Genomic DNA, 24,172 nt, shown 5'->3' on the forward strand with positions numbered 1-24,172 from the left:
ATCTTATGTGGTTTATTCACTCATTTCATTACATATTTGGGTCAGACTGATACCACATCTGCTAAAAAGTGCTTTAAAAACAGTTCAGCTGTTTAGTTATTGTCATGATGTTCAGCAGGTCATGTGGCAACTGTTTCCAGTTTTTGTTTTGTTCTGTGTAATGACTTGTTTCTATTTATCTGTAATGTAGTTACTGGAATTATCCAAAACAACCACATACTTATATTTTGCATTTTACTTTAGGATATTGTAAAAAAAAAAAAAAAATGCTGTGGAATGGTAGTGAAGTGATGAAAGGAAAAATTCTAAATTTGCATTTTATCTGTTGTGAACTTTTTAGTTTTCACTAATTTCAGCTGACAAATATTTTTAATAATCTGCAAAAACCTGTTTAAATTTACAAATTCCAGCTAATTTTTTGTTGTTGTTGAAAATATGGTATCTTTTACCCTAACTTGCATGTTTGCAACATTTTGGGGACTAATTCTGCACCACAAATGTTATTTGTTGTTCTGGTTTTTCTGGCTTTCTTCCCTTTCAATATATTATGTTGATTGCATCTATGAGAAGTTTGCATGGTTATTGATGCATACTTTTTTTTATAGACAAAACAATGTTGACACTTACCTCCTCCTCTTCTGTTTACAGCTTTTGAAAGACAGGGAAAGATAAGTTGTGAAGTTCTCAACTTCATGTAAATGTTAAAAAAAAAATGTTATCTCTTGTTTAAAATAAGTTTCTTTTATGTTTGTTGTTGTTGTTCACTTGTTTGTTGTTGTTGTTGTTCACTTGTTGCTGTTGTTGTTGCCTTCAGAGAAGTAGTTTAAATGCTTTAAATTTTAAGTTACTGTCATTCAATAGTCAGTTTAACTGAAACATGTCATAGTGTGAATGTTATGAACAGTGTATAAAACTTAACATAAAAAAAGCAAATGTAAACATGATGTTCGCAACAAAGTGGTATATTAATATATGTTGAATGCATGAAGCAATAAAACAGATCTCTTAAAAGCTAAATAATCAAGTTATAATTTCAAAGAGCATGTCACAAAAACTGGATACCAAATCAGATTTTGGACCATAAGATTTAAGACAAATAATAACAGAATGTTAAAACCGAAAGCCTGAAAATTTGAAATGCTCACATTAGGAAGTGATTACACTGTTTACAAATTAAAGAAAATAAAAATCCACTTACCAAACAATTGCAAGTAATCATGCGAATCTGATTCATACACACTCTCAGACTCTGCCGGTCTCTGCAGCATACGATGATAAGCAGCAGCTGAAATGAACATGTTCAGAATAATTATGTTTGTAAATTGTGAATATATTAATAGTAGGTCAGATCATATTTATAACCTATTTTGACTGTATTCCGTTTGTGATTTCACATCCTTTATTTTAATGTATGATCTTAATAAAAGTAAAACTTACTTTCTCACACAGAACTTCTGCCATTCTAAGTTTTCACATTATCATAGTATCTAAATATTTATCAACGAATCTGATTTGTTGTTGTTGTTGTTCACTTGTTGCTGTTGTTGTTGCCTTCAGAGAAGTAGTTTAAATGCTTTAAATTTAAGTTACTGTCATTCAACAGTCAGTTTAACTGAAACATGTCATAGTGTGAATGTTATGAACAGTGTATAAAACTTAACATAAAAAAAGCAAATGTAAACATGATGTTCGCAACAAAGTGGTATATTAATATATGTTGAATGCATGAAGCAATAAAACAGATCTCTTAAAAGCTAAAAAATCAAGTTATAATTTCAAAGAGCATGTCACAAAAACTGGATACCAAATCAGATTTTGGACCATAAGATTTAAGACAAATAATAACAGAATGTTAAAACTGAAAGCCTGAAAATTTGAAATGCTCACATTAGGAAGTGATTACACTGTTTACAAATTAAAGAAAATAAAAATCCACTTACCAAACAATTGCAAGTAATCATGCGAATCTGATTCATACACACTCTCAGACTCTGCCGGTCTCTGCAGCATACGATGATAAGCAGCAGCTGAAATGAACATGTTCAGAATAATTATGTTTGTAAATTGTGAATATATTAATAGTAGGTCAGATCATATTTATAACCTATTTTGACTGTATTCCGTTTGTGATTTCACATCCTTTATTTTAATGTATGATCTTAACAAAAGTAAAACTTACTTTCTCACACAGAACTTCTGCCATTCTAAGTTTTCACATTATCATAGTATCTAAATATTTATCAACGAATCTGAAAAAAATATAAGGAAAACAACAACAACAAAACACCAGAAACTTTATGCTGGTTAAAAGACTATTCTTAAGTGGTCTGCCTGTCATCATCTGCTTGAGATAAAAACTAAAAAAACATAAACATTTGCAACTGTTAATTATAAAGCATAGCTGATGAAATTTTCATGAATGGTATCCTGTGGAACAGGTATAATATACTACATACAACTACAAGTTTACATTAATCAATGAAGAATATCATTCCAATTGTCATTGGCCTAAGACATGTCATGGTCAAGTTCACTGATGATGCAGGTTAGGGGAACATACTGACACCTTTCCAGATGGAGATGACATAGGATTAGTGCCACACAGCAGTGTTCCACCTTTTGCTGCCCTGTGTCTGCTCCAGTGGCAAATATTTTCTCTCTCATTCTTTTGAGATAATGACTAAATGAGACTGCCACATGAAATAATCTATAGAGATAATGACTAAATGAGACTGCCACATGAAATAGTCTATACTGACTTGAATTTGTACCCTAAAACTCACATATATCTTATTATCTATCTATCTATCTATCTATCTATCTATATATATATATATATATATATATATATATATATATATATATATCATATATATATATATATATATATATATATATCAGTTTGACATGGTAAGTATATGTCCACACCAAACATGGAGTATAATACAAACTCCTCCTATATATCTATTCTATGCAAGAGTATTTTACATGTATATGTGTATATACATGCATGTGTATTTTATATCATATGTATATTTATCAATGTATGTATGAATCTATCTATATAGATATATATCTACATACATGTTACAACTTGTATATTACCTTTCAGTGTTCACAGTGAAAGGGCAAATCTGTCATCAGTCATGAATCCTCAATCCTGTCATATATCCTGTCAATCACAAACACTTTTGAGTTTTGTATATGTAACACATTAGATTAATGTTACATAGTAACATACACACAACAAAATGTGACTAACACACACACATAAAAACGCGATGCATTTTAACATACATGTGCACCTAACACTAACAGCTACCCACAACAGAGTTTTGTCCGCCAGTTTGGCAACCTTGTCTGATCTATAACCGTAACAGTTAATAAGAATCTTAATGATGGTAATGATAGTATTTACTAATAACTTTTTTTTTCTCAAAAGTTGTATCACATAACTAAAGTAATAGGCACAAAAAATCCATTTGATCATTGTGGCTGTTGAACTTGTATAAGATAATATGTCAGTCGATCATGTAAAATGATAATTATACATACATATACATATATATGTGTGTGTGTGTGTGTGTGTGTGCATGTGTGTGTGTGCTAACATGTATGTAAATAGGTAGCGGCCGCCCCCATGGACGATGCCGGGAAACCTATGAACGCCTACAAAATTGACTAATTTTGAAGTGCATTTTCTCAAATTTGATTTCATTTTGTGAAAAACTATCCAACTGAAATAATCATTTATCATCCATATTTTTAATTTTTATTGTGTTTGCTTTATGCAATGCGTGCATGAGTTCGCGGATGGAAGAAAAAAAGTGTACTGTAACGCGAAATAGCGATCCTTGTTCAATGGCGGCCGGCGTCTTTCTGAGCGCGACACAGTTAGTTTCAACCACATAGTGGAAAAAATCGCATCCGTTGTTTTCCATTCATTGGTTACTGTTCGAAAAACTGGGAGCCGTGAAAGGCGAAAGTTCAAGGAGAACTTTCGTGTGTTTTTTTCCAAGCCTTGGGCGAAGTAGGGTAGTTAGATCTGAGCGCAAAGTTACGGGAATTTTTCGGCTATCTTTCAACGCCTCGCGCAGTTCGAAAATGAAATCTGACCCTACGGGTTACTGTATGAGCGGTAAAGAGCATTTTCTGCTGATTTCAATGGTATCCGAAACTAATATTTTTGATCCATGAGCAATTTGCTCAAGCGATTCAAAAGCAGGTACCCCTCTTCGTCAGTTGCGTCGGCCCAATCAACATTCGACACAGGAGAGCGGCACTTCAGCTAACACAAAAATGGCATTGTTTCTCCAGAAAATCTTAAGTTTCATCGGTAAGTTTTATATTATTTTTGAAAACGAATGTCTTTAGCACTTTCATGCACAATATTGAGCTGAAATTCTCTGAATCAGGATTTTGATCGATGTCAGTAACTGAGCAGCTTGGATCTATTTCATAAGTGTTTTCGTAACGTGACACCGTGTTTCAATCGGAACACGATTTATTTTTTTCGGAGTAAAACACACAAAAACTATTGATACAGAATGAAAAATGGACATGTTAAAACGGAGCCCATGAATTCCAATTACTAATATTTGATTGATTTTTGCTTTAGTAAGCAAAATATTACCTGGGTCTAAAACCGGAAGTGCTCGGGACAGCATTAGCGTCGTCTGCTACAGACTCGGTTTGTGTTGAATAAGTGAGTAAACAAATTGGAATATGGTTTCTTTTTCATTCAGCATCACACAAAAGTCTGATATTCTAGTTGCATTTTGCTTCTATAGCTGTGAAACTTTATCTCAATATATACAGACAGATAGATACTATGCTCTCACATTCCAGAAAGAACAAGAACACCAATTCATACTAACCCCTCCCCCCCCTCCCCCACGCCCCTCCTCCCCCTTTCTCATCTGCAAACTTCACTTTCATAATTAGCTGAGAGTTGTATAGCCATTCCCCTCCTTTGTCTCTGAGAATCTCCCACCAATGGTAAGGAGAGGGGAGGGGGTTGTCAATGGTTGTGGCAAACTTGGCACTGAGCCAAATCACTGACCACTTGCTCTGGCTGAGAATCCCTGACTGCTGACAGTGATATAACCCACCATCTCCTCCCTCCAGTCATCCCCCTTCCCCATTTCTTTCCTGTCAGTGGAGTAGGTGTGTGCGTGTGTGTGTGTGTGTGTGTGAGAGAGAGAGAGCCAGAGCAAGTTTGCATTTGCACATGTATGCTTGTGAGTATGTGTATGTCTGAGTATGAAAAAAGTGTAATGTGAAGAGATATATGACTAATTTGAACAGTGCAGGCAACATCCTGTTTCTTCAAAAATTTAACATCAATTTTTAACAAACTAAAATTAGTAAAAAGAAAATCAGTACAATAACACCCATAGCCTAAGTTGTACATCAGGTTCAGTCAAGTCAAACTATATAACACTACCAGGAATCCAGCCATTAAGATAGTATAATTGTGTGTGTGTGTGTGTGTGTGCGCGCGGGAGGGGGGGGGGGGTCATGTAACCCATGATATGCTGTGCATCTAGACTGCATGAAACAGAAAACAAAGGGAAGTAAACACATATTTCATGAAATGATAAAATGCAAAATACCATGCACATATTGTGAATGAAATATTCAGTTTGATATATATCTAAGACATGCATTCTCACATACACACACAAATAAAGATGAGTACACAAAATATATATCAAAGAATAAGATACTAAGTATGATGTGCATATTAACAATAAAATATTTAATGTAAGTAATCATATACATGTATACATAAGACATTAAGTAATACTTTCATCTCAGTCATGAAATGTAGCACACTGAAGTGGAATTTCTGAGTAAATAATCGCATGCAACAAAGACATCCATAAGATGAACAGTACAAGTAGATGGCAAAGTTCTTGTCAGCAATTGGAAAGGACAGACCCCTAAAAATTCAGCCTCAATTGTCAAAGCATAAGTTGATGCTGCAACTGAGTTATTGTGTGAAAGGTAAGTGCGGCCATTTTGTTCAGTGCGGTGAATTTTGTGTTGCTGTTGAATGAATGCTTACCTGTTAGTATGCCATTTTATAATTCTGTTATCACAGTGTTTTCCTCCCACTCAAAACACTCAGAAATTGACAAAAGCCTAAACATATATTAAACTGAGAGCTCTGGTTTTGGTTTTAAGTTTTAAATTGAACATAACATTTGTTCTTTCTTATGAGCTGATCTGTGTATCTAACATGTTGCAGAAACAGCTGCTTATGGCAGGGTTTGCAAGACCTATTCCATGATCCAAAAAGGCCAGTATAAACATCTCAGGTAGTGAGCAGCATGTTATTGCTGATGCCAGGAAACCTGTGAGTGCCAAAAAATGAGAGATTTTTTGGTGTGCATTTTCTCCTGTGAATGCCATTTTGTGAAGAAATAAAGGTGCATCATCCACCTTTTATTTCTTATTTATTGTGTTTCTTCTATAATGAAATGCATGACTGGGTTCATGGATGGAAGAAAAAACTAGAGAGCTGAAAGAAAATAGATTCATATATCTGTCATTTTTGCTAGCAACTTATGTAATATTTGCTCCCTCCTGGGAACCTTTGTTGTGGAATGCCCCATCAACCTACCCATTCTGTATAATGCTCTCAAGTTGCATTCATTTAAAAATTTGTAGTAATTTTGAAGAAGATGATCAGCCTAGACCACTGGTAACTTATTGTGGCTGCAACTTCAATATTTTTTTCAAAAACAAAAATTTTGAAGAAGTCTCATCTGCAGCATGCACCCTTTTTTAATGAGAAAATCAGGTATCATTCCTTTTCTGCCAACTTTAGAGGGAAGTTTTAAGGTTGATTTTAATTTATTTTGAAAGCTGACATTTCACTTAATACACACACAAAATTTCATGGTCCTACTTGTGACAGTTACTGAAATATTCATCTTTGCAGCATGCTACCCCAATAAACAGTCTTTTTTCCACTGGTCAAATTGAAGATTTTTCAAAGTTTGAGACTCTGATACTTAAAATTCAGTCAACTGTCCTGCCTGAAAAAAATTCAGTGCACTTTCTGTGATGTAATCTGCAAGATATTTTATTTTGAAATGCAACTGTCTATTCGTTTCAGTGCTGTAGACCTTCAAAGTTGCTATTCTGTACACATTGACACGTCTTGATTTTCTATTTCCTCCTACTTTGACAGACATATTTTCCAGTTTCTTTGCTGCTGAAGTGTTAGTGTTTTCTTGTGCAATATACCATTATCATATGGTTTTTAAAAGTATATGAGTTTTCATTACAGTACCCTCATGGACAGTATAATATAACTGTGAAAATGTGAGAATATTAAGTACTAACAGCATGTACGCATCGTCACATCTTTAAAATGGAATATCTTCAGAACCAATCAAGATATTCACTTACTTTTTTGTTTGTTTTTCTTATATTGTCATGTTGTTTGCCAAAAATCACATTTCAGTCATTGTAATGAATATTTAAATTTTCACTGCCGCCACCTAATGTAAATGTAATATATGTACATTTAACACAATCCAACTCTACACAGTATATTTCACACAATTTTAATATAAACTTTAACTGGGTATTGAAGAGGGACAGGTGGCATAGCATATTTTGTTTGACTAAATATATGTTCTATGTGGAAAGTTGTAATTGGTATGAACTAGGTACACATAAACATATATAAATAAGCAGCAACAGCATTCGACAATCGTAGTCATAACTGACACAAGGCATGCGGCATTGTTGTGGGAGTGAGACGTGTATCTATCTCTATAAAAAATTATATTTCACATTATTATGCAAGAGCTGAATGAGACAAGTGGAGAGAGAGCCAGGTACATGCCGAGACATCAACTGATCATACTATTCATAGCCATGTTTCAACTAAACACTAAACATCAGAAACTGTAGTCATTTGTTGCGTACTGTGCCAGCCATCTAAAGATAAAAGATCTTACCTTTCACAGTGAAAGGGCAAGTCTGTCATGTATCCTGTCATATATCCTGTCAATCACAAACAGTAACAATTTACATTTTAGTATATACGTGAAACTGAAACTGTAAGTGTAATGTAAAACTCTCTCTCTCTCTATATATATATATAAATGATAGGGAAGAGGTATCATCATGCATGTCTGTTTATGTATATTTGTGCGTGCCTATGTGTTGTGGGTAGCTGTTAGGTACACATGTTATGTTGAAATGTACGTATCCATTTTGTGTGTGTGTTTGTGTGACGGCGTGTGTGTGTGTGTGTGTGTGTGTGTGTGTGTGTGTGTGTGACTGAATCACATTTTGCTGTGTGTATGTAACACTGATCTAATGTGTTATGCAAATAAAACTAAAGTGTTAAAATTTTAATCATAACATTATAATATAAATTCATCATTTTAAGTCCAGTCCAGTTCCTCAAGGAGGCATCACATTCACAGAGTTTGGACAAATATATATGTATAGCTCAGAGAAGGTTGCCAAACTGGCTGACAAAACTATGTGTTGTGGGAAGCTCACTAGCTGTTAGTGTTAGGTGCACATGTATGTAAAAATGTATGTATGCATTGTGTGTGTGTGTGTGTGACATTTTGTTGTGTGTATCACTGTATGTAACATTGATCTAATGTGTTATGTAAACAAAAGTGTTTTTGTACAGCACCTACACCAGATTTCTGGATAGTGTGCTATAAAAGTATCCATTATGATAATTTCCATTATTATATGTTGTTGTTTTTCTGTTTATAATGTGCATGAAATAAAACAATGATATTGAGAATGACTGATTTCTAAGTAAAATTTTAATCATAACATAAAATAATTTCATGACTGTAAGTCCAGTTCAGTTACTCAGTGTGGCATCATATTCACAGAGAATGGACACACACACATACATGTATGTATGTATACTGAATATTATTTTTGTTGTTTTGGGGTTGTTTTTTTACAGGATGTAGGTGGCGGCAGTGAAAATTTAAATATTCATTACACTGACTGAAATGTGATTTTTGGCAAACAACATGACAATATAAGAAAAATAAATAAAAAGAGTAAGTGAATATCTTGATTGGTTCTGAAGATATTCCATTTTAAAGATGTGACAATGTGTACATGCTGTTAGTACTTAATATTTTCACATTTTCACAGTCATACTGTACTGTCCATGAGGGTACTGTAATGAAAACTCATATACTTCTAAAAACCATATGATAATGGCATATTGCACAAGAAAAAAAATAATACTTCAGCAGCAAAGACATTGGAAAATATGTCTGTCAAAGTAGGGGGAAATAGAAAATCAAGACATGTCAATCTGCACAGAATAGCAACTTTGAAGGTCTACAGCACTGAAAAGAATAGACAGTTGCATTTCATAATAAAATATCTTGCAGAATATATCACAAAAAGTGCACTGAATTTTTTTCAGGCAGAAGAATTAACTGAATTTTAAGTATCAGAGTCTCAAACTTTGAAAAATCTTCAATTTGACCAGCAGAAAAAAGACTGTTTATTGGGGTAGCATGCTGCAAAGATGAATATTTCAGTAACTGTCTCAAGTAGGACCAGGAAATTTTGTGTGTGTATTAAGTGAAATGTCAGCTTTCAAAATAAATTAAAATCAACCTAAAACCTTCCATCTAAAGTTGGCAGAAAAGGAATGATACCTGATTTTCTCATAAATATGGGTGCAGGTTGTGGATGAGACTTCTTCAAAATTGTTGTTTTTGAAAAAAATATTGAAGTTACAGCCACAATAAGTTACCAGTGGTCTTGGCTGATCAGCTTCTGCAAAATTACTGCAAATTTTTAAACAAATGCAACTTGACAGCATTATACAGAATAGGTAGGTTGATGGGGCATTCCACGACAAAGGTTCCCAGGAGGGAGCAAATATTACTTAAGTTGCTAGCAAAAATGACAGATATATGAATCTGTTTTCTTTCAGCTCGCTAGCTTTTTCTTCCAACCATGAACCCAGTCATGCATTTCATTGTAGAAGAACCACAATAAATAAGAAATAAAAGGTGGATGATGCATCTTTATTTCTTCACAAAATGGCATTCGATTCACAAGAGAGAAAATGCACACCAAAAAATCTCTTTTTTGGCACTCACAGGTTTCCTGGCATCAGCAATAACATGCTGCTCGCTACCTGAGCTGTTCATACTGGCCTTTTTGGATCATTGAATAGGTCTTGCATGCCCTGCCATGAGCAGCCCTTTCTGCAACATGTTAGATACACATATCAGCTCATAAGAAAGAACAAATGTTATATTCAATTTAAAACATACAACCAAAAACAGAGCTCTCAGTATAATATATGTTTAGGATTTTGTCAGTTTCGGTGTGTTTTGAGTGGGAGGAAAACACTGTGATAACAGAATTATAAAATGGCATACTAACAGGTAAGTATTCATTCAACAGCAACACAAAATTCACTGCACTGAACTATTTGGCTGCATTTACCTTTCACATAATAACTCAAATTGCAGCTACAACTTATGCTTTGACAACTGAGGCTGAAGTTTTGGGGGTCTGTCCTTTCCAGTTGCTGACAAGAGCTTTGCCATCTGCATGTACTGTTCAACTTATGTGTCTTTGTTTCATGTGATTATTTACTCAAATATTTCCACTTCAGGGTACAACATTTCATGATTGAGATGAATGTATTACTAAATGTCTTAGGTATATATGATTACTAAATATTAATATTCTATTGTTAATATGCACATCATACTTAGTATCTTATTCTTTGATAGATATTTTGTGTACTCACCTTTATTTGTGTGTGTATGTGAGAATGCATGTCTTAGATATATATAGAATGCCTGTCTTAGATATATATATATATATATATATATATATATATATATATATATATAAGTGGATATTTCATTCACAATATGTGCATGGTATTTTGCATTTTATCATTTCATGAATTATCCCTTTGTTTCCTGTTAAATGCAGTCGAGATGCACAGCATATCATGGGTTACATGAACACACACACACACACACACACACACACACACATTATACTCTTAATTGCTGGATCCCAGATAGTGTTATATAGTTTGACTGAACCTGATGTGCAGCTTAGGCTATGGGTATTATTGTACTGATTTTCTTTTTACTAATTTTAGTTTGTTAAAAATTGGTGTTAATTTTTTTAAGAAACAGGATGTTGACTGTACTGTTCAAATTAATCAAAAATCTCTTCGCATTACACTTTTTTCATACTCAGACATACATAAACATACTCACAAGCATACTTGTGCAAATGCAAACTTGCTCTCTCCCTCACTCACACACACACCTACTCCACTGACAGGAAAGAAATGGGGAAGGGGATGACTGGAGGGAGGAGGTGGTGGGTTATATCACTGTCAGCAGTCAGGGATTCAAAGCCGGAGCAAGTGGTCAGTGATTTGGCTCAGTGCCAAGTTTGCCACAACCATTGAAAACCCCCTCCCCTCTCCTTACCATTGGTGGGAGATTCTCTGAGACAAGTGACGAGAATGATTATACAACTCTCAGCAAATTATTAAAGTGAAGTTTGCAGAGGAGAGAGGGGGAGGTGGGGGATGGGGGAGCAGGGGGTTAGTATGAATTGGTGTTCTTGTTCTTTTTGTAATGTGAGAGCATAGTATCTATCTGTCTGTATATATTAATACAAAGTTTCACAGCTATCGAAGCAGAATGCAACTAGAATATCAGACTTTTGTGTGATGTTGAATGAAATGTTCATTTTATAGAAAAAGAAACCACATTACAATTTTTTACTCACTTATTTAACACTCACCGAGTCTATAGCAGACGACGCTAATGCTGTCCCGAGCACTTCCGGTTTTAGACCCAGGTAATATTTTGCTTACTAAAGCAAAAATCAATCAAATATTAGTAATTGGAATTCATGGGCTCCGTTTTAACATGTCCATTTTTCATTCCGTATCAATAGTTTTTGTGTGTTTTACTCAGAAAAAAATAAATCGTGTTCCGATTGAAACACGGTGTCACGTTACGAAAACACTGATGAAATAGATCCAAGCTGCACAGTTACTGACATCGATCAAAATCCTGATTCAAAGAATTTCAACTCAATATTGTGCATGAAAGTGCTAAAGACATTCGTTTTAAAAAATAATATAAAACTTACCGATGAAACTTAAGATTTTCTGGAGAAACAATGCCATTTTTGTGTTAGATGAAGTGCCGCTCTCCTGTGTCGAATGTTGATTGGGCCGACACAACTGACAAAGAGGGGTACCTGCTTTTGAATCGCTTGTGCAAATTGCTCATGGATCAAAAATCTTAGTTTCGGATACCATTGAAATCAGCAGAAAATGTTCGTTACCGCTCATACAGTATCACGTAGGGCCAGATTTCTTTTTCGAACTGCGCGAGGCGTTGAAAGATATCCGAAAAATTCCCGTAACTTTGCGCTCAGATCTAACTACCCTACTTCGCCCAAGGCTTGGAAAAAAAAACAAAAAACACGCGAAAGTTCACCTTGAACTTTCGCCTTTCACGGCTCCCAGTTTTTCGAACAGTAACCAATGAATGGAAAACAACGGATGCGATTTTTTCCACAATGTGGTTGAAACTAACTGTGTCGCGCTCAGAAAGACGCCGGCCGCCATTGAACAAGGATCGTTATTTCCCGTTACAGTACACTTCTTTTTCTTCCATTCGCGAACTCGTTCAGGCATTGCATAAAGCAAACACAATAAAAATTAAAAATATGGATGATAAATAATTATTTCAGTTGGATAGTTTTTCACAAAATGAAATCAAATTTGAGAAAATGCACTTCAAAATTAGTCAATTTTTCAGGCGTTCATAGGTTTCCCGGCATCGGCCATGGGGGCTGCCGCCACCTACAGGAGGGACTGACATTATCTCATACAACTTGAGTTCAATAGCCACAATCAGTCATCAAACTGATTTTTGTGTGTATTACTTCAGCGGTGTGACACAACTTATGGGGAAACAAAAATGTTATTAGTATTACTATCATTATAATAATAATAATTATTATTATTAAATGTCATGGCTTTTGATCAGAGAAGGTTGGTTGCCAAACCGGTTGAGAAAACGACCCACACATCAGATTTCTTCTGTTTTCATTTACTCTTAACATCATGCCTATCTGTCTAGCAGTAATACAACAGTCACCGGAATAAAGATAAACATTTGACAAAACTTGTACACAATAAAAGACATCTTTTAACGTTTTCTTTCACTAATTTCGTACTTAGCAAACACTGATACATCCACCCACCTTCTTGATCCTGGATCGAACGACGCGACGCTATCCCACGATGCTTCACGATTTGGAAAAAATGCAAATTAAAGATAAGCTTATAGGCTCACATTGTTTACACACCTGAGCCAAAAAATCTATTCGTTAAAAAAGGTTCTGTATTTGTTATTATAAAACTTCGGGTTAAAAGAACAAAAAAAAAAAGAAGAAAAAAAAAGTCCTAATAGCAGAAGCGAACCCCAGGTGCTCGGATGAGAAGAAACTGTCTTATCCATTGCACTATCGAGGCTCCTAAACTGACGTTCGGAAACTATAATATTTAAACATGCTTTTCTAAAGGGCGATAAATCGATTCCGGTATTCGCAGTGAGAACGCTGTTCAAATCATATCATTCTGGTGTATCTTGGGCGTTCAAAAAAACTTTAACGACAATAAAAAAATTATTTTAAGTCCGCGGTAAAGAAGACGTGGCTTTCGCCGCAATCACACTGCAACATTTAGCCGTTTTCTCTGGATCTAGATAGATGTACAAATTTAGTTACACCAGTTGACACGGTCGATTCAATTTCTCGTTTATGTTCATTCCAGTTTTATAGTTTTAAAGTTGATATGAAAATTGAGTATTTTGTTAAACTAAGAACATGTAGAGCGAAGTACAAGTACTTCTAAACGTCGTATGAAGTGAAAAGGTCTTCATTTTGAGAAAAGTCAAGACTGGAAATTTTTTTGTTTCATCAATTCAAGGGTATTAACTCGCATGGTGTACAATTTTTGACTGTGGATTCCGACTGATTCTGTGGATATTTTTATGGCAGTTTGGGGCATAATCCAGTAAGTGATGAGGCGTTCACAAATCTTTCTATGAATAAATATTTGACGGTCTCCTTCTCCAACTTTCTATCACATGTTATCGTGTAATGTCAATTGAATATAGGATTGAACGGGCAGGTGAACAGCTTGAAACAAAATGGCGTCGTTCGCGTTCGCAAGACTGAATAAGCTTATGAGCACGCGCTTTGAATGTGTATAAATATGTGTAGGCCTACCCAATCATTAATTTTTGCCCATGACCTCCAGGGCTCAGCCAACAGATCTATAAAGTCCACTCGTCGTATCGATTTTAGTATTTTCCGAAAAAGACCACTTGGGCGAATGAACATAGTGAAAGCCCTGTACACTGAGAGTAAAACACACAAGTTTTTTATGTACTGAGTATAATTTCAAAATGTAATGTTTAAGATGAGAAAGATCAGTTTAAATCAAATTAAGCCCCCCCCCCCGCATTACGTACAGATTAATTTCCCTTTTTTAATATCTGCAACGAAACGTTTGCAAAATAAATAAAACTTCCATGCTTAGCAAAAGAAGTTGCTGTTCGAACATAAAATGAAAATAATGACTGCTCTTGTTGTTGGGTCAGAATATCAGATCAAAGTGCCAAGTTTTGAGAATACAAAAAATATAAATATAACAGTAAATGCAGTTTGCATATAATTAGGCTTCATTATTTATTTTTTTGTGCCCATCCCACAGGTGCAATATTGTTTTAAACAAGATGACTGGAAAGAACTGAATTTTTCCTATTTTTATGCCTAATTTGGTGTCAACTGACAAAGTATTTGCAGAGAAAATGGCAATGTTAAAGTTTACCACGGACACACAGACACACAGACACACACACACACACACACACAGACAACCGAACACCGGGTTAAAACATAGACTCACTTTGTTTACACAAGTGAGTCAAAAACGACCAGGAAGAAAAGGAAAAGGTGAAATAGTCAGGTGGACGATTGGAATATAGTGCGCTTTATCATCACCAAGGAAAAAGAGGTCCATGCTGGTGCACAGCGAAATGACTGAGTTCAATTTGCTAAGATATCAATTTGATCTTTGACCCCAAACTCTTATCTGAACCACTATAAATACGATAACTGGTGGATGGAGGTCTTACACACAGACAGACTGACAGACACCCAGACAGACAAACAGACAGACACACACACACCAGCAGTCTACTCACAGTTCAGTTCAATCTGCAGTTCACCCGACCTGATCCAGCCGTCAGAGGTCGTTACCGTGCACGTGACTGTCTTCCCATCATCCTCTGCTGGACGAGGTGTGAACACGCACGTGTTTCCCGTCTGTCTCGTGCAGGGCACGTTCCAGGCATAAGACGTGACGTCTACAGCCATGTTGGGGTCACAGGTCAAGGTCATCTCACCATCTCCATTCGTTTTGAATGGCTGTGTGTCAGCTGTGGTGACTACCACAGAAAAGGCAGCTGGTGCTGATGCTGCCACTGATGGGGATGTCGATGTGGTTGTTGTTGGCGTAGTTGTTGTTGACGTTGTTGACCAAGCTGTTGATGCTGATGCAGCTGTTGACATGGTTGATGCTGACGCAGCTGTCGATGTTGACGCAGCTGTTGCCGTGGTTGATGCTGACGCAGCTGTTGATGTTGATGCAGCTGTTGTCGTGGTTGATGTTGACACAGCTGTTGACGAGGCTGAAGACTCTGTCACGAGAGGCAGCACAAGGTGGTGGGGAAAGGAAGACAAGACAACACAAGACAGACTATACATTTTCAAGAGAGTTATAGATAAACATGTACAGGCAATTTTTTATGTCCAACCCTGGCCTACAAGAAGGGCATGAATACTGATAAGAAAAGACGCGAAACAGTACACACAGAGACAGAACCGTTTCTGACGCACGATCGTCAAAGTTACACTGAACTACAGGACACACATCAAATCACAGGCAGGTGTGACATCACCTGACCGCAGTTCCCCTCTGCACCTTTACTACTGTCATCCACAATCACAGCACAGACAAGTGTGACAACACCTGATGGCAGTTCCCCTCCGCACCTGTACTGCTGCCATCCACAGTCACAGCACAGACAGGTGTGACATCACCTGACCACAGTTCCCCTCCACACCTGTACTGCTGTCATCCACAAATACATGCACAGACAGGTGTGACAACACCTGACCCCAGTTCCCCTCCACACCTACACTGCTGTCATCCACAATCACAGCACAGACACGTGTGACAACACCTGACGGCAGTTCCCCTCCACACCTGCACTGCTGTCATCCACAATCACAGCACAGACAGGTGTGACAACACCTGACGGCAGTTCCCCTCCACACCTACACTGCTGTCATCCACAGTCACAGTACAGACAGGTATGACAACACCTGACCCCAGTTCCCCTCCACACCTACACTGCTGTCATCCACAATCACAGCACAGACACGTGTGACAACACCTGACGGCAGTTCTCCTCCGCACCTGCACTGCTGTCATCCACAATCACAGCACAGACAGGTGTGACAACACCTGACGGCAGTTCCCCTCCGCACCTGCACTGCTGCCATCCACAGTCACAGCACAGACAGGTGTGACATCACCTGACCACAGTTCCCCTCCACACCTGTACTGCTGTCATCCACAAATACATGCACAGACAGGTGTGACAACACCTGACCCCAGTTCCCCTCCACACCTACACTGCTGTCATCCACAATCACAGCACAGACACGTGTGACAACACCTGACGGCATTTCCCCTCCACACCTGCACTGCTGCCATCCACAGTCACAGCACAGACAGGTGTGACAACACCTGACCCCAGTTCCCCTCCACACCTGTACTGCTGCCATCTACAGTCACAGCACTGGCAGCAGCACCAGCTTCACTGGCAGTATTTTTGTTTTCGTCCTTGGTTGTCATTTGACAGGTACCTATGTGTTACTGTCTTGGTTTTCCTTCCATGGTTGTCATTTGACAGGTACCTATGTGTTACTGACTTGGTTTTCCTTCTTGGTTGTCATTTGACAGGTACCTATGTGTTACTGTCTTGGTTTTCCTCCTTGGTTGTCATTTGACAGGTACCTATGTGTTACTGTCTTGGTTTTCCTTCATGGTTGTCATTTGACAGGTACCTATGTGTTACTGTCTTGGTTTTTCTTCCATGGTTGTCATTTGACAGGTACCTATGTGTTACTGTTTTGGTTTTCCTTCTTGGTTGTCATTTGACAGGTACCTATGTGTTACTGTCTTGGTTTTCCTCCATGGTTGTCATTTGACAGGTACCTACGTGTTACTGACTTGGTGTTACTCCTTGGTTGTCATTTGACAGGTACCTATGTGTTACTGTCTTGGTTTTTCTTCCATGGTTGTCATTTGACAGGTACCTATGTGTTACTGACTTGGTGTTCCTCCTTGGTTGTCATTTGACAGGTACCTATGTGTTACTGACTTGGTGTTACTCCTTGGTTGGCATTTGACAGGTACCTATGTGTTACCGACTTGGTGTTACTCCTTGGTTGGCATTTGACAGGTACCTACGTGTTACTGACTTGGTGTTACTCCTTGGTTGTCATTTGACAGGTACCTATGTGTTACTGTCTTGGTTTTTCTTCCATGGTTGTCATTTGACAGGTACCTATGTGTTACTGTCTTGGTTTTCCTCCTTGGTTGTCATCTGACATAACACCTATCGCTCAGTTTGTATCACAGATTGACATAAGCTTACAGCTGAGCCAACAGCAAAGTGAGAGCTGTTTGATCAATAGTTTCTCAATTACAGTGGGAAGTCGTTTACAGCTTAGTCTTTTGTGAAGGACTATAACTTTCAAACTAGGAGGCAAGATTGCACTGACTCTGTGCTGCAGCCTTGGGGGCTAGTTGGCCTTTGGGGACCATCCCAACGCTGACTGTCCTAAAACCCTCTTAGCCGAGAGAGTAGGGTTGTAACTTGGGCAAGACATTCTCCACAACAATCACATTCCAGCCCAGATAGTTGGGACAACAGTTGCCTTCTCTGCTGTTCTGATGGTCATAGTCGGACACGACTGACTATCATACATACTAATGTGTTATTGTCATATCATTTAATATATTTGCTTATTTGTTTATTTATTTCCTTATTCATTTAATCTATTTTATCATTGTTATCATCAGTGCTGTTGGTATTATTATCATCATTGTCATCATGATCATCATCATCATCATTATTATTATTATTATTATTATTATTGTTGTTGTTGTTGTTGTTATCATTATTGGTGTTGTTGTCGTCGTCGTCATCCGCCTCCTCATTAATCTCATCATTGCTGCTGTTGTTTTGCTTGTTTATTTTCTGTTTCGTTTTTTTCCCCCTGCTTTTTAAACATAATTTTTTTGTTAATTTTGACCACACTCACTGACTGACCAGTAAACTGAAGATTGACAAGTGGACTTACCGTCCACACAGGAGTGCTGGTCACTGGTCAGAGTCTGTCCATCAGGGCACGTGCACTTGCTGCTGTTGCTTGGCAACGGTACGCAGAACGCCTCACAACCTCCGTTGTTCTTTCCGCATCCGTTCACACCTGGACGACGTAACTACAGCGTTATTGATGAAACGCGCGCGTGCGTGCGGGCACACACACACACAAACAAACACACACACACACACACACACACACGTACACACACACACACACACACACACACACACACGTACACACACACACACACACACACACACACACACACACACACACTCCATCTCTCATCATTATCAAACAATTGTTGATGGAATTAAAATGAAATATTTTTCATAATGCATATAAAACTGTGTCAGACTGGGCGGGACTACCTTTTCTGTTTTCCTACCTTCTCCCCCCTCCCCCACACCCATTCCCCCAAGCCCCCTTTTTTCTTCTTTAAAATTTTTGTTTTCGTATTGTCTGATATCACTGAATGAGAAATCACGCTAAACTAAAGAACGAACACACACACACAGCTTAGCGCGCGCGCGCGCATGCGCACACACACACACACACACACACACACACACACACAGCTTACTGTCGTCAGAATACTGCCTGGGGTTGACGACGTGGATGTCATTGAGACGTGTATCACCCGAGGTCGTTCCGTACACCGTGACATTGGCGGTGTTGATATCAAGACGAACCAGAAAGCTCTTGACTGATGGGGGTCTGTTCAGAATGACAGCATTTGTACAATTGTGCACAGACGTCTCCTGTATGCAAACCTTATTTATTTGTTTTGTTTGTTTATGATTATTTCAAAATGCTTCGGTTTTTCAAAAAACTAAAGTTTATAATAAAAAACCTTTTTGGTGGTAGACGAATCCTCTTTGTTTTGTGGGACACGACGTTTCGAACCATAGGCCCGTTGTCAAGTGATGAAAAGAGGACAGTGTGAATAGGAAAGCCTATGTGAGAAACGGGTGATGACATCTCACTACTTTCTGTTTTGATGGACCATGCACACTAAACACTTGCTGATCACCATTCAGTGCAATACATACTCACTCACACGCACACACACACACACACCACACAGCCGAATGGATTGAACGAGTCACTGAGCCCTTCTGCCTTGATCTCTCTGTCCTTATTCTTTCTTTAACCTCCTATCCCTCTTTTTAGAAGCAATATATATGTGTATGTATATGTGTATGTATATGTGTGTGTATGTATATGTATGTGCGTGTATATATTGTATGTGCATGTATATGTGTATCTATATATCTCTCTCTCTCTCTCTCTCTCTATATATATATATATATGTGTGTGTGTGTGTGTGTGGTTGTGTGTGTGTATGTGTGTGTGTGTGTGTGTGTGTGTGTGTTGCACTGAATGGTGATCAGCAAGTGTTTAGTGTGCATGGTCCATCAAAACAGAAAGTAGTGAAATGTCATCACCCATTTCTCACATAGGCTTTCCGATCCACACTGTCCTCTTTTCATCACTTGACAACGGGCCTATGGTTCGAAACGTCCTATTCCACTAAACAAACAGGATTCATCTACCACCAAAAAGGTCTTTATAAACTTTAGTTTTTTGTTTTGAAGAATCCTGCAGTCAATTTTATCTTCTTCCCTGCTTCGGTTTTATTTCACATTTTTGTTCTAAGTCCAGATCTGAGAGAAGGATATGGTAATATCAGAAACATCTTCCTCTTCAGATTCCCCAGTGATGGTTTCGCCCTGGTTGTCATGGCCTGTCTATAGAAAACAGCCAAGAATTTCTACCTCAAAGCACAGTGAGCCTTCCATGATAACTATAGCCATGGTTTTCTCCCTCCACCAACTCCGACAGAAGTGCATAGAACAAAAGATGCCCCTTTCCATCACTTTCAGGACAAGGCTTTCGACCTGTTCAGCCGATAAAGCGCCTTTTCCAGGGTATCCACCAAAAACTGGGGAATCCTGTAAAACCCTTCCGCAACAACGCCAAACGGATAGTGCAGCATAGGGTCCACCAAGTTTGTGGTCTTAACCCGACTTTGTTGTCGTTGCCCGTAAACCAACTGGCACAGTTATATTGACAAAAATCGTGTCCGCGCGGGAAATCTGTTGCCGTGGTATTGCTCTTAGCCATGTGCAAGCGCAACTGTTTGCTGCGAAAGCATGCTGCAATGATCAATCATAACGTAAAGGAATAAAACAAAATGAGTCTTGGGCAATGGTGAATATGTAGCAAGGAATGCAGAAAAAGGTGTGTGTTTTTTTTTTAATGGTGAACCTTTTTGAATACTAATACAAATGCTTACCTGGACTGGATTTACAACAAAATTAAGCAGTAAAATTGGAACTTCTGCTCTTTTTTTACAAAAGCAAGGACATATGTTCATCTCTGGGTGGAGATTATCTGAAGCGCAAAGAAATGACACAAAAATTTTCGATGCGAAAAGATTTCTTAAGATTGCTGTGTCGATACGAAGTTTGGATGGTTACATAGACTTGACTTTTGAAAAGACACCGTTTGGCTTGCAAACGTTTATTTGTTTCACAACTGAAAAACCAAACAAACTGGTATTTGGTGATCTTGCTGTCCACCCTCAATTCGTAAATGGCACAATGCGATTGGGTTAGAGCTGACTTCTTCACTTGTGACTGAAAGAAAGTATTTACCCATATAATGTTACCAAGTGTTGCTGTCCTTGGTAGAGAGAGGAAAGAAATGTTGGACAATGATAGTAAAGAAATACCATGTATTACTGGTTTTCAGTTTGCTTGGTAAATTCAAGGGAATCCTATGTTTTTTCAAAGTCAAACCATTTCTTTTCATGGTACTTGTCTCTTCAGCTTTTGGTTTCAGCTGACAAAACCCGGAGCTGTCTGTGAAATTCACTGCAACTGACTCTACGAGTGGTTAGTTTACTTCTTTACTTGATTCTTTCAGGGTCCGGAAACGTGTTGGTGTTTATTTGTACTCTCTGTTTGTCTCCATTCACTTTCACTTACACTGATTTCCAGTCCGTGATATAGAGGAAGCCGTGCAGAAGTGCCAGACCATAGAAGTGGTGAGAACTTCCCAGTTGCAGCACTTGACGCCGGTTCCCACCCTCCAAGTCAGACATCTCTACCTGGTCCATTGCGGCGTCCACCCAGTACAGGCGGTTGTCTGGTACAATCAGTCATGCCGGTCATTGTTCGAGATACATAGAAGTGTATGTAAAGTAGGCTGTCTGGTTTCAAACCTTTGCTTATCTGCTGCCAGACGTAGACAGGCATTTGAAACGTGTAACCTAAAGATTCAGATTGGAAATATTTATTGAAACTCTAGCGCTTGTGGCTTAATTTGTCCTTTGTGATTAGAAAGCAGAGAAATGATATACATTTAGTGCTTCGTTGCCCCGCTCCTAGAAATATACATGAAACGTTTATTAAACCTACATACTATAGAGATTCCCTCTTCATTCTCTGTCGCTAATATCGTCGAGAATACTGATGAAGAACTTGATTTCTTCTTCTTTTTTCTTTTTTTTTTTTTTTTTTTTTTTTAGATGAGGCATTCAAGCTAGGAGAATTTGCTACTTCGTAACATAATGAATGTCTTCTTGTCTAAATGCAGCCGAACACAAGGCTGAACCAACAGCAGACGACACATTAATTTCTCTTTCTTGATAATCAAGTATTCTGTACACTCTATTCTGCATTGTCCATTATTATCAGCACACTCGCTGACATATATCTGAGACAAAGGCAGGCCTATCTGCAGATACTGTCCTTTAGCATAAACACCCGAAATTGTTTATAGAACCAAATCTGTGTATCAGTCACGACGGTTCTTGTGCCTGCACATACACATGATCTTATGACAGATTCGATTATGATTTATCTTAAATCCTCCTCTGAATGTTCGACGTCAAGGTTACATCATTCCATTATTCATCACTTATGTTCATTAATTATGTATGTTTATAAGTGATTGCACGTTGCTCAGCTTACAATCCATTGCGTTCAGATATAGGCCGAAATTTAGAAGTAGATCGGGTATTTTAATGAAGATTTTTTTTTTTTCTTCATCGGCCCTCAACATAACGACGTCACACCATACCGATTGGTTTGTCACTGCCACTTGGTCAATTCGAAATGTGTGGTCATTGTGATCCACAATGCACCAATCATCTTTTTTTTATCGGATCAGAAACTACATGACTGTATCACACATGGTTACAGTTGTCACGCAGCCATCTTTAAATACACGCTTTCAGGGTTTGCCTTCCTGCACCTGGTTTCATCAAATTTGCATTTTTCTACCCCGATCTCGTTTTAGAGTCATGCTTAGAAGTGATCTAAAGTAAGTTTGCAAATAACTCCTTCAAAATGAACACTTTAACTTATATTCATTAGAAAGGTTGTGTTTAGTTTTTTTTGTATTTACTTCCTCAAATATGTAGATCAGTTCAGAGATCGTTTAGCAATCTGTCATGAGAAAACAAACACAATTTGCCCTGATTACTGGACCGACATACCCGATCTGGTGAAAGAAGAGTCGTGTTGTCTTTGCAGTACAGGTAACCAACATATAGGTATCCATCCGAAAAGCTCAGAGCACGCAACATTTGACCTGCCCGCACCCTTATAGTCCTCACTTTCACGTACACTCTCAGCCAGCCTAATACGTACACTCTCTGCCAGCCTAATACGTACACTCTTAGCCAGCCTACACGTAAACTCTCTGCCAGCCAAATACGTACACTCTCAGCCAGCCTACACGTACACTCTCAGCAAGCCTACACGTAAACTCTCTGCCAGCCTAATAAGTACACTCTCAGCCAGCCTACACGTACACTCTCAGCAAGCCTACACGTAAACTCTCTGCCAGCCTAATACGTACACTCTCAGCCAGTCTAATACGTACACTCTCAGCCAGCCTACACGTACACTCTCGGCCAGCCTAATACGTACACTCTTAGCCAGCCTAATACGTACACTCTCAGCCAGCCAACACGTACACTCTCAGCCAGCCTACACGTACACCCTCGGCCAGCCTAATACGTACACCCTCGGCCAGCCTAATACGTACACTCTTAGCCAGCCTAATACGCACACTCTCAGCCAACCTAATGCGTACACTCTCAGCCAGCCTAATATGTACACTCTCAGCCAGCCTACACGTACATTCTCAGCCAGCCTAATATGTACACTTTCAGCCAGCCTGCACGTAAACTCTCAGCCAGCCAAAAACTACACTCTCAGCCAGCCTACACGTACACTCTCTGCCAACCTAATACGTACACTCTCAGCCAGCCTAATACGCACACTCCCAGCCATCCTACACGTACACTCTCAGCCAGCCTAATACGTACACTCTCAGCCAGCCTACACGTAAACTCTCAGCCAGCCAAAAACTACACTCTCAGCCAGCCTACACGTACACTCTCTGCCAACCTAATACGTACACTCTCAGCCAGCCTACACGTACACTCTCAGCCATCCAAATACGTACACTCTCAGCCATCCAAATACGTACACTCTCAGCCAGCCTACACCTAAACCCTCAGCCAGCCTACACGTACAATCTCAGCCAGCCTAATACGTACACTCTTAGCCAGCCTATACGCACACTCTCAGCC

General features: G+C 38.3%; 1 protein-coding gene across 2 annotated transcripts in view; it reads right to left on the reverse strand.

The window, feature by feature from the left end:
- LOC143290513 (uncharacterized) overlaps positions 1-24,172 on the reverse strand; it is a 76,792-nt gene that overhangs the window by 36,175 nt on the left and 16,445 nt on the right. For both annotated transcript variants that reach the window (XM_076600020.1, XM_076600019.1), the window contains exons 8-11: positions 21,555-21,714; positions 19,145-19,278; positions 18,535-18,663; positions 15,303-15,797 (exon numbers count right to left, since the gene is read on the reverse strand). In XM_076600020.1, the coding sequence (XP_076456135.1) occupies positions 15,303-15,797; positions 18,535-18,663; positions 19,145-19,278; positions 21,555-21,714 (918 nt within the window). The remainder of the gene's footprint in view (positions 1-15,302; positions 15,798-18,534; positions 18,664-19,144; positions 19,279-21,554; positions 21,715-24,172) is intronic.

This window comes from Babylonia areolata, chromosome 15 (assembly GCF_041734735.1).
Source record: "Babylonia areolata isolate BAREFJ2019XMU chromosome 15, ASM4173473v1, whole genome shotgun sequence".
NCBI lineage: Eukaryota > Metazoa > Mollusca > Gastropoda > Neogastropoda > Buccinidae > Babylonia > Babylonia areolata.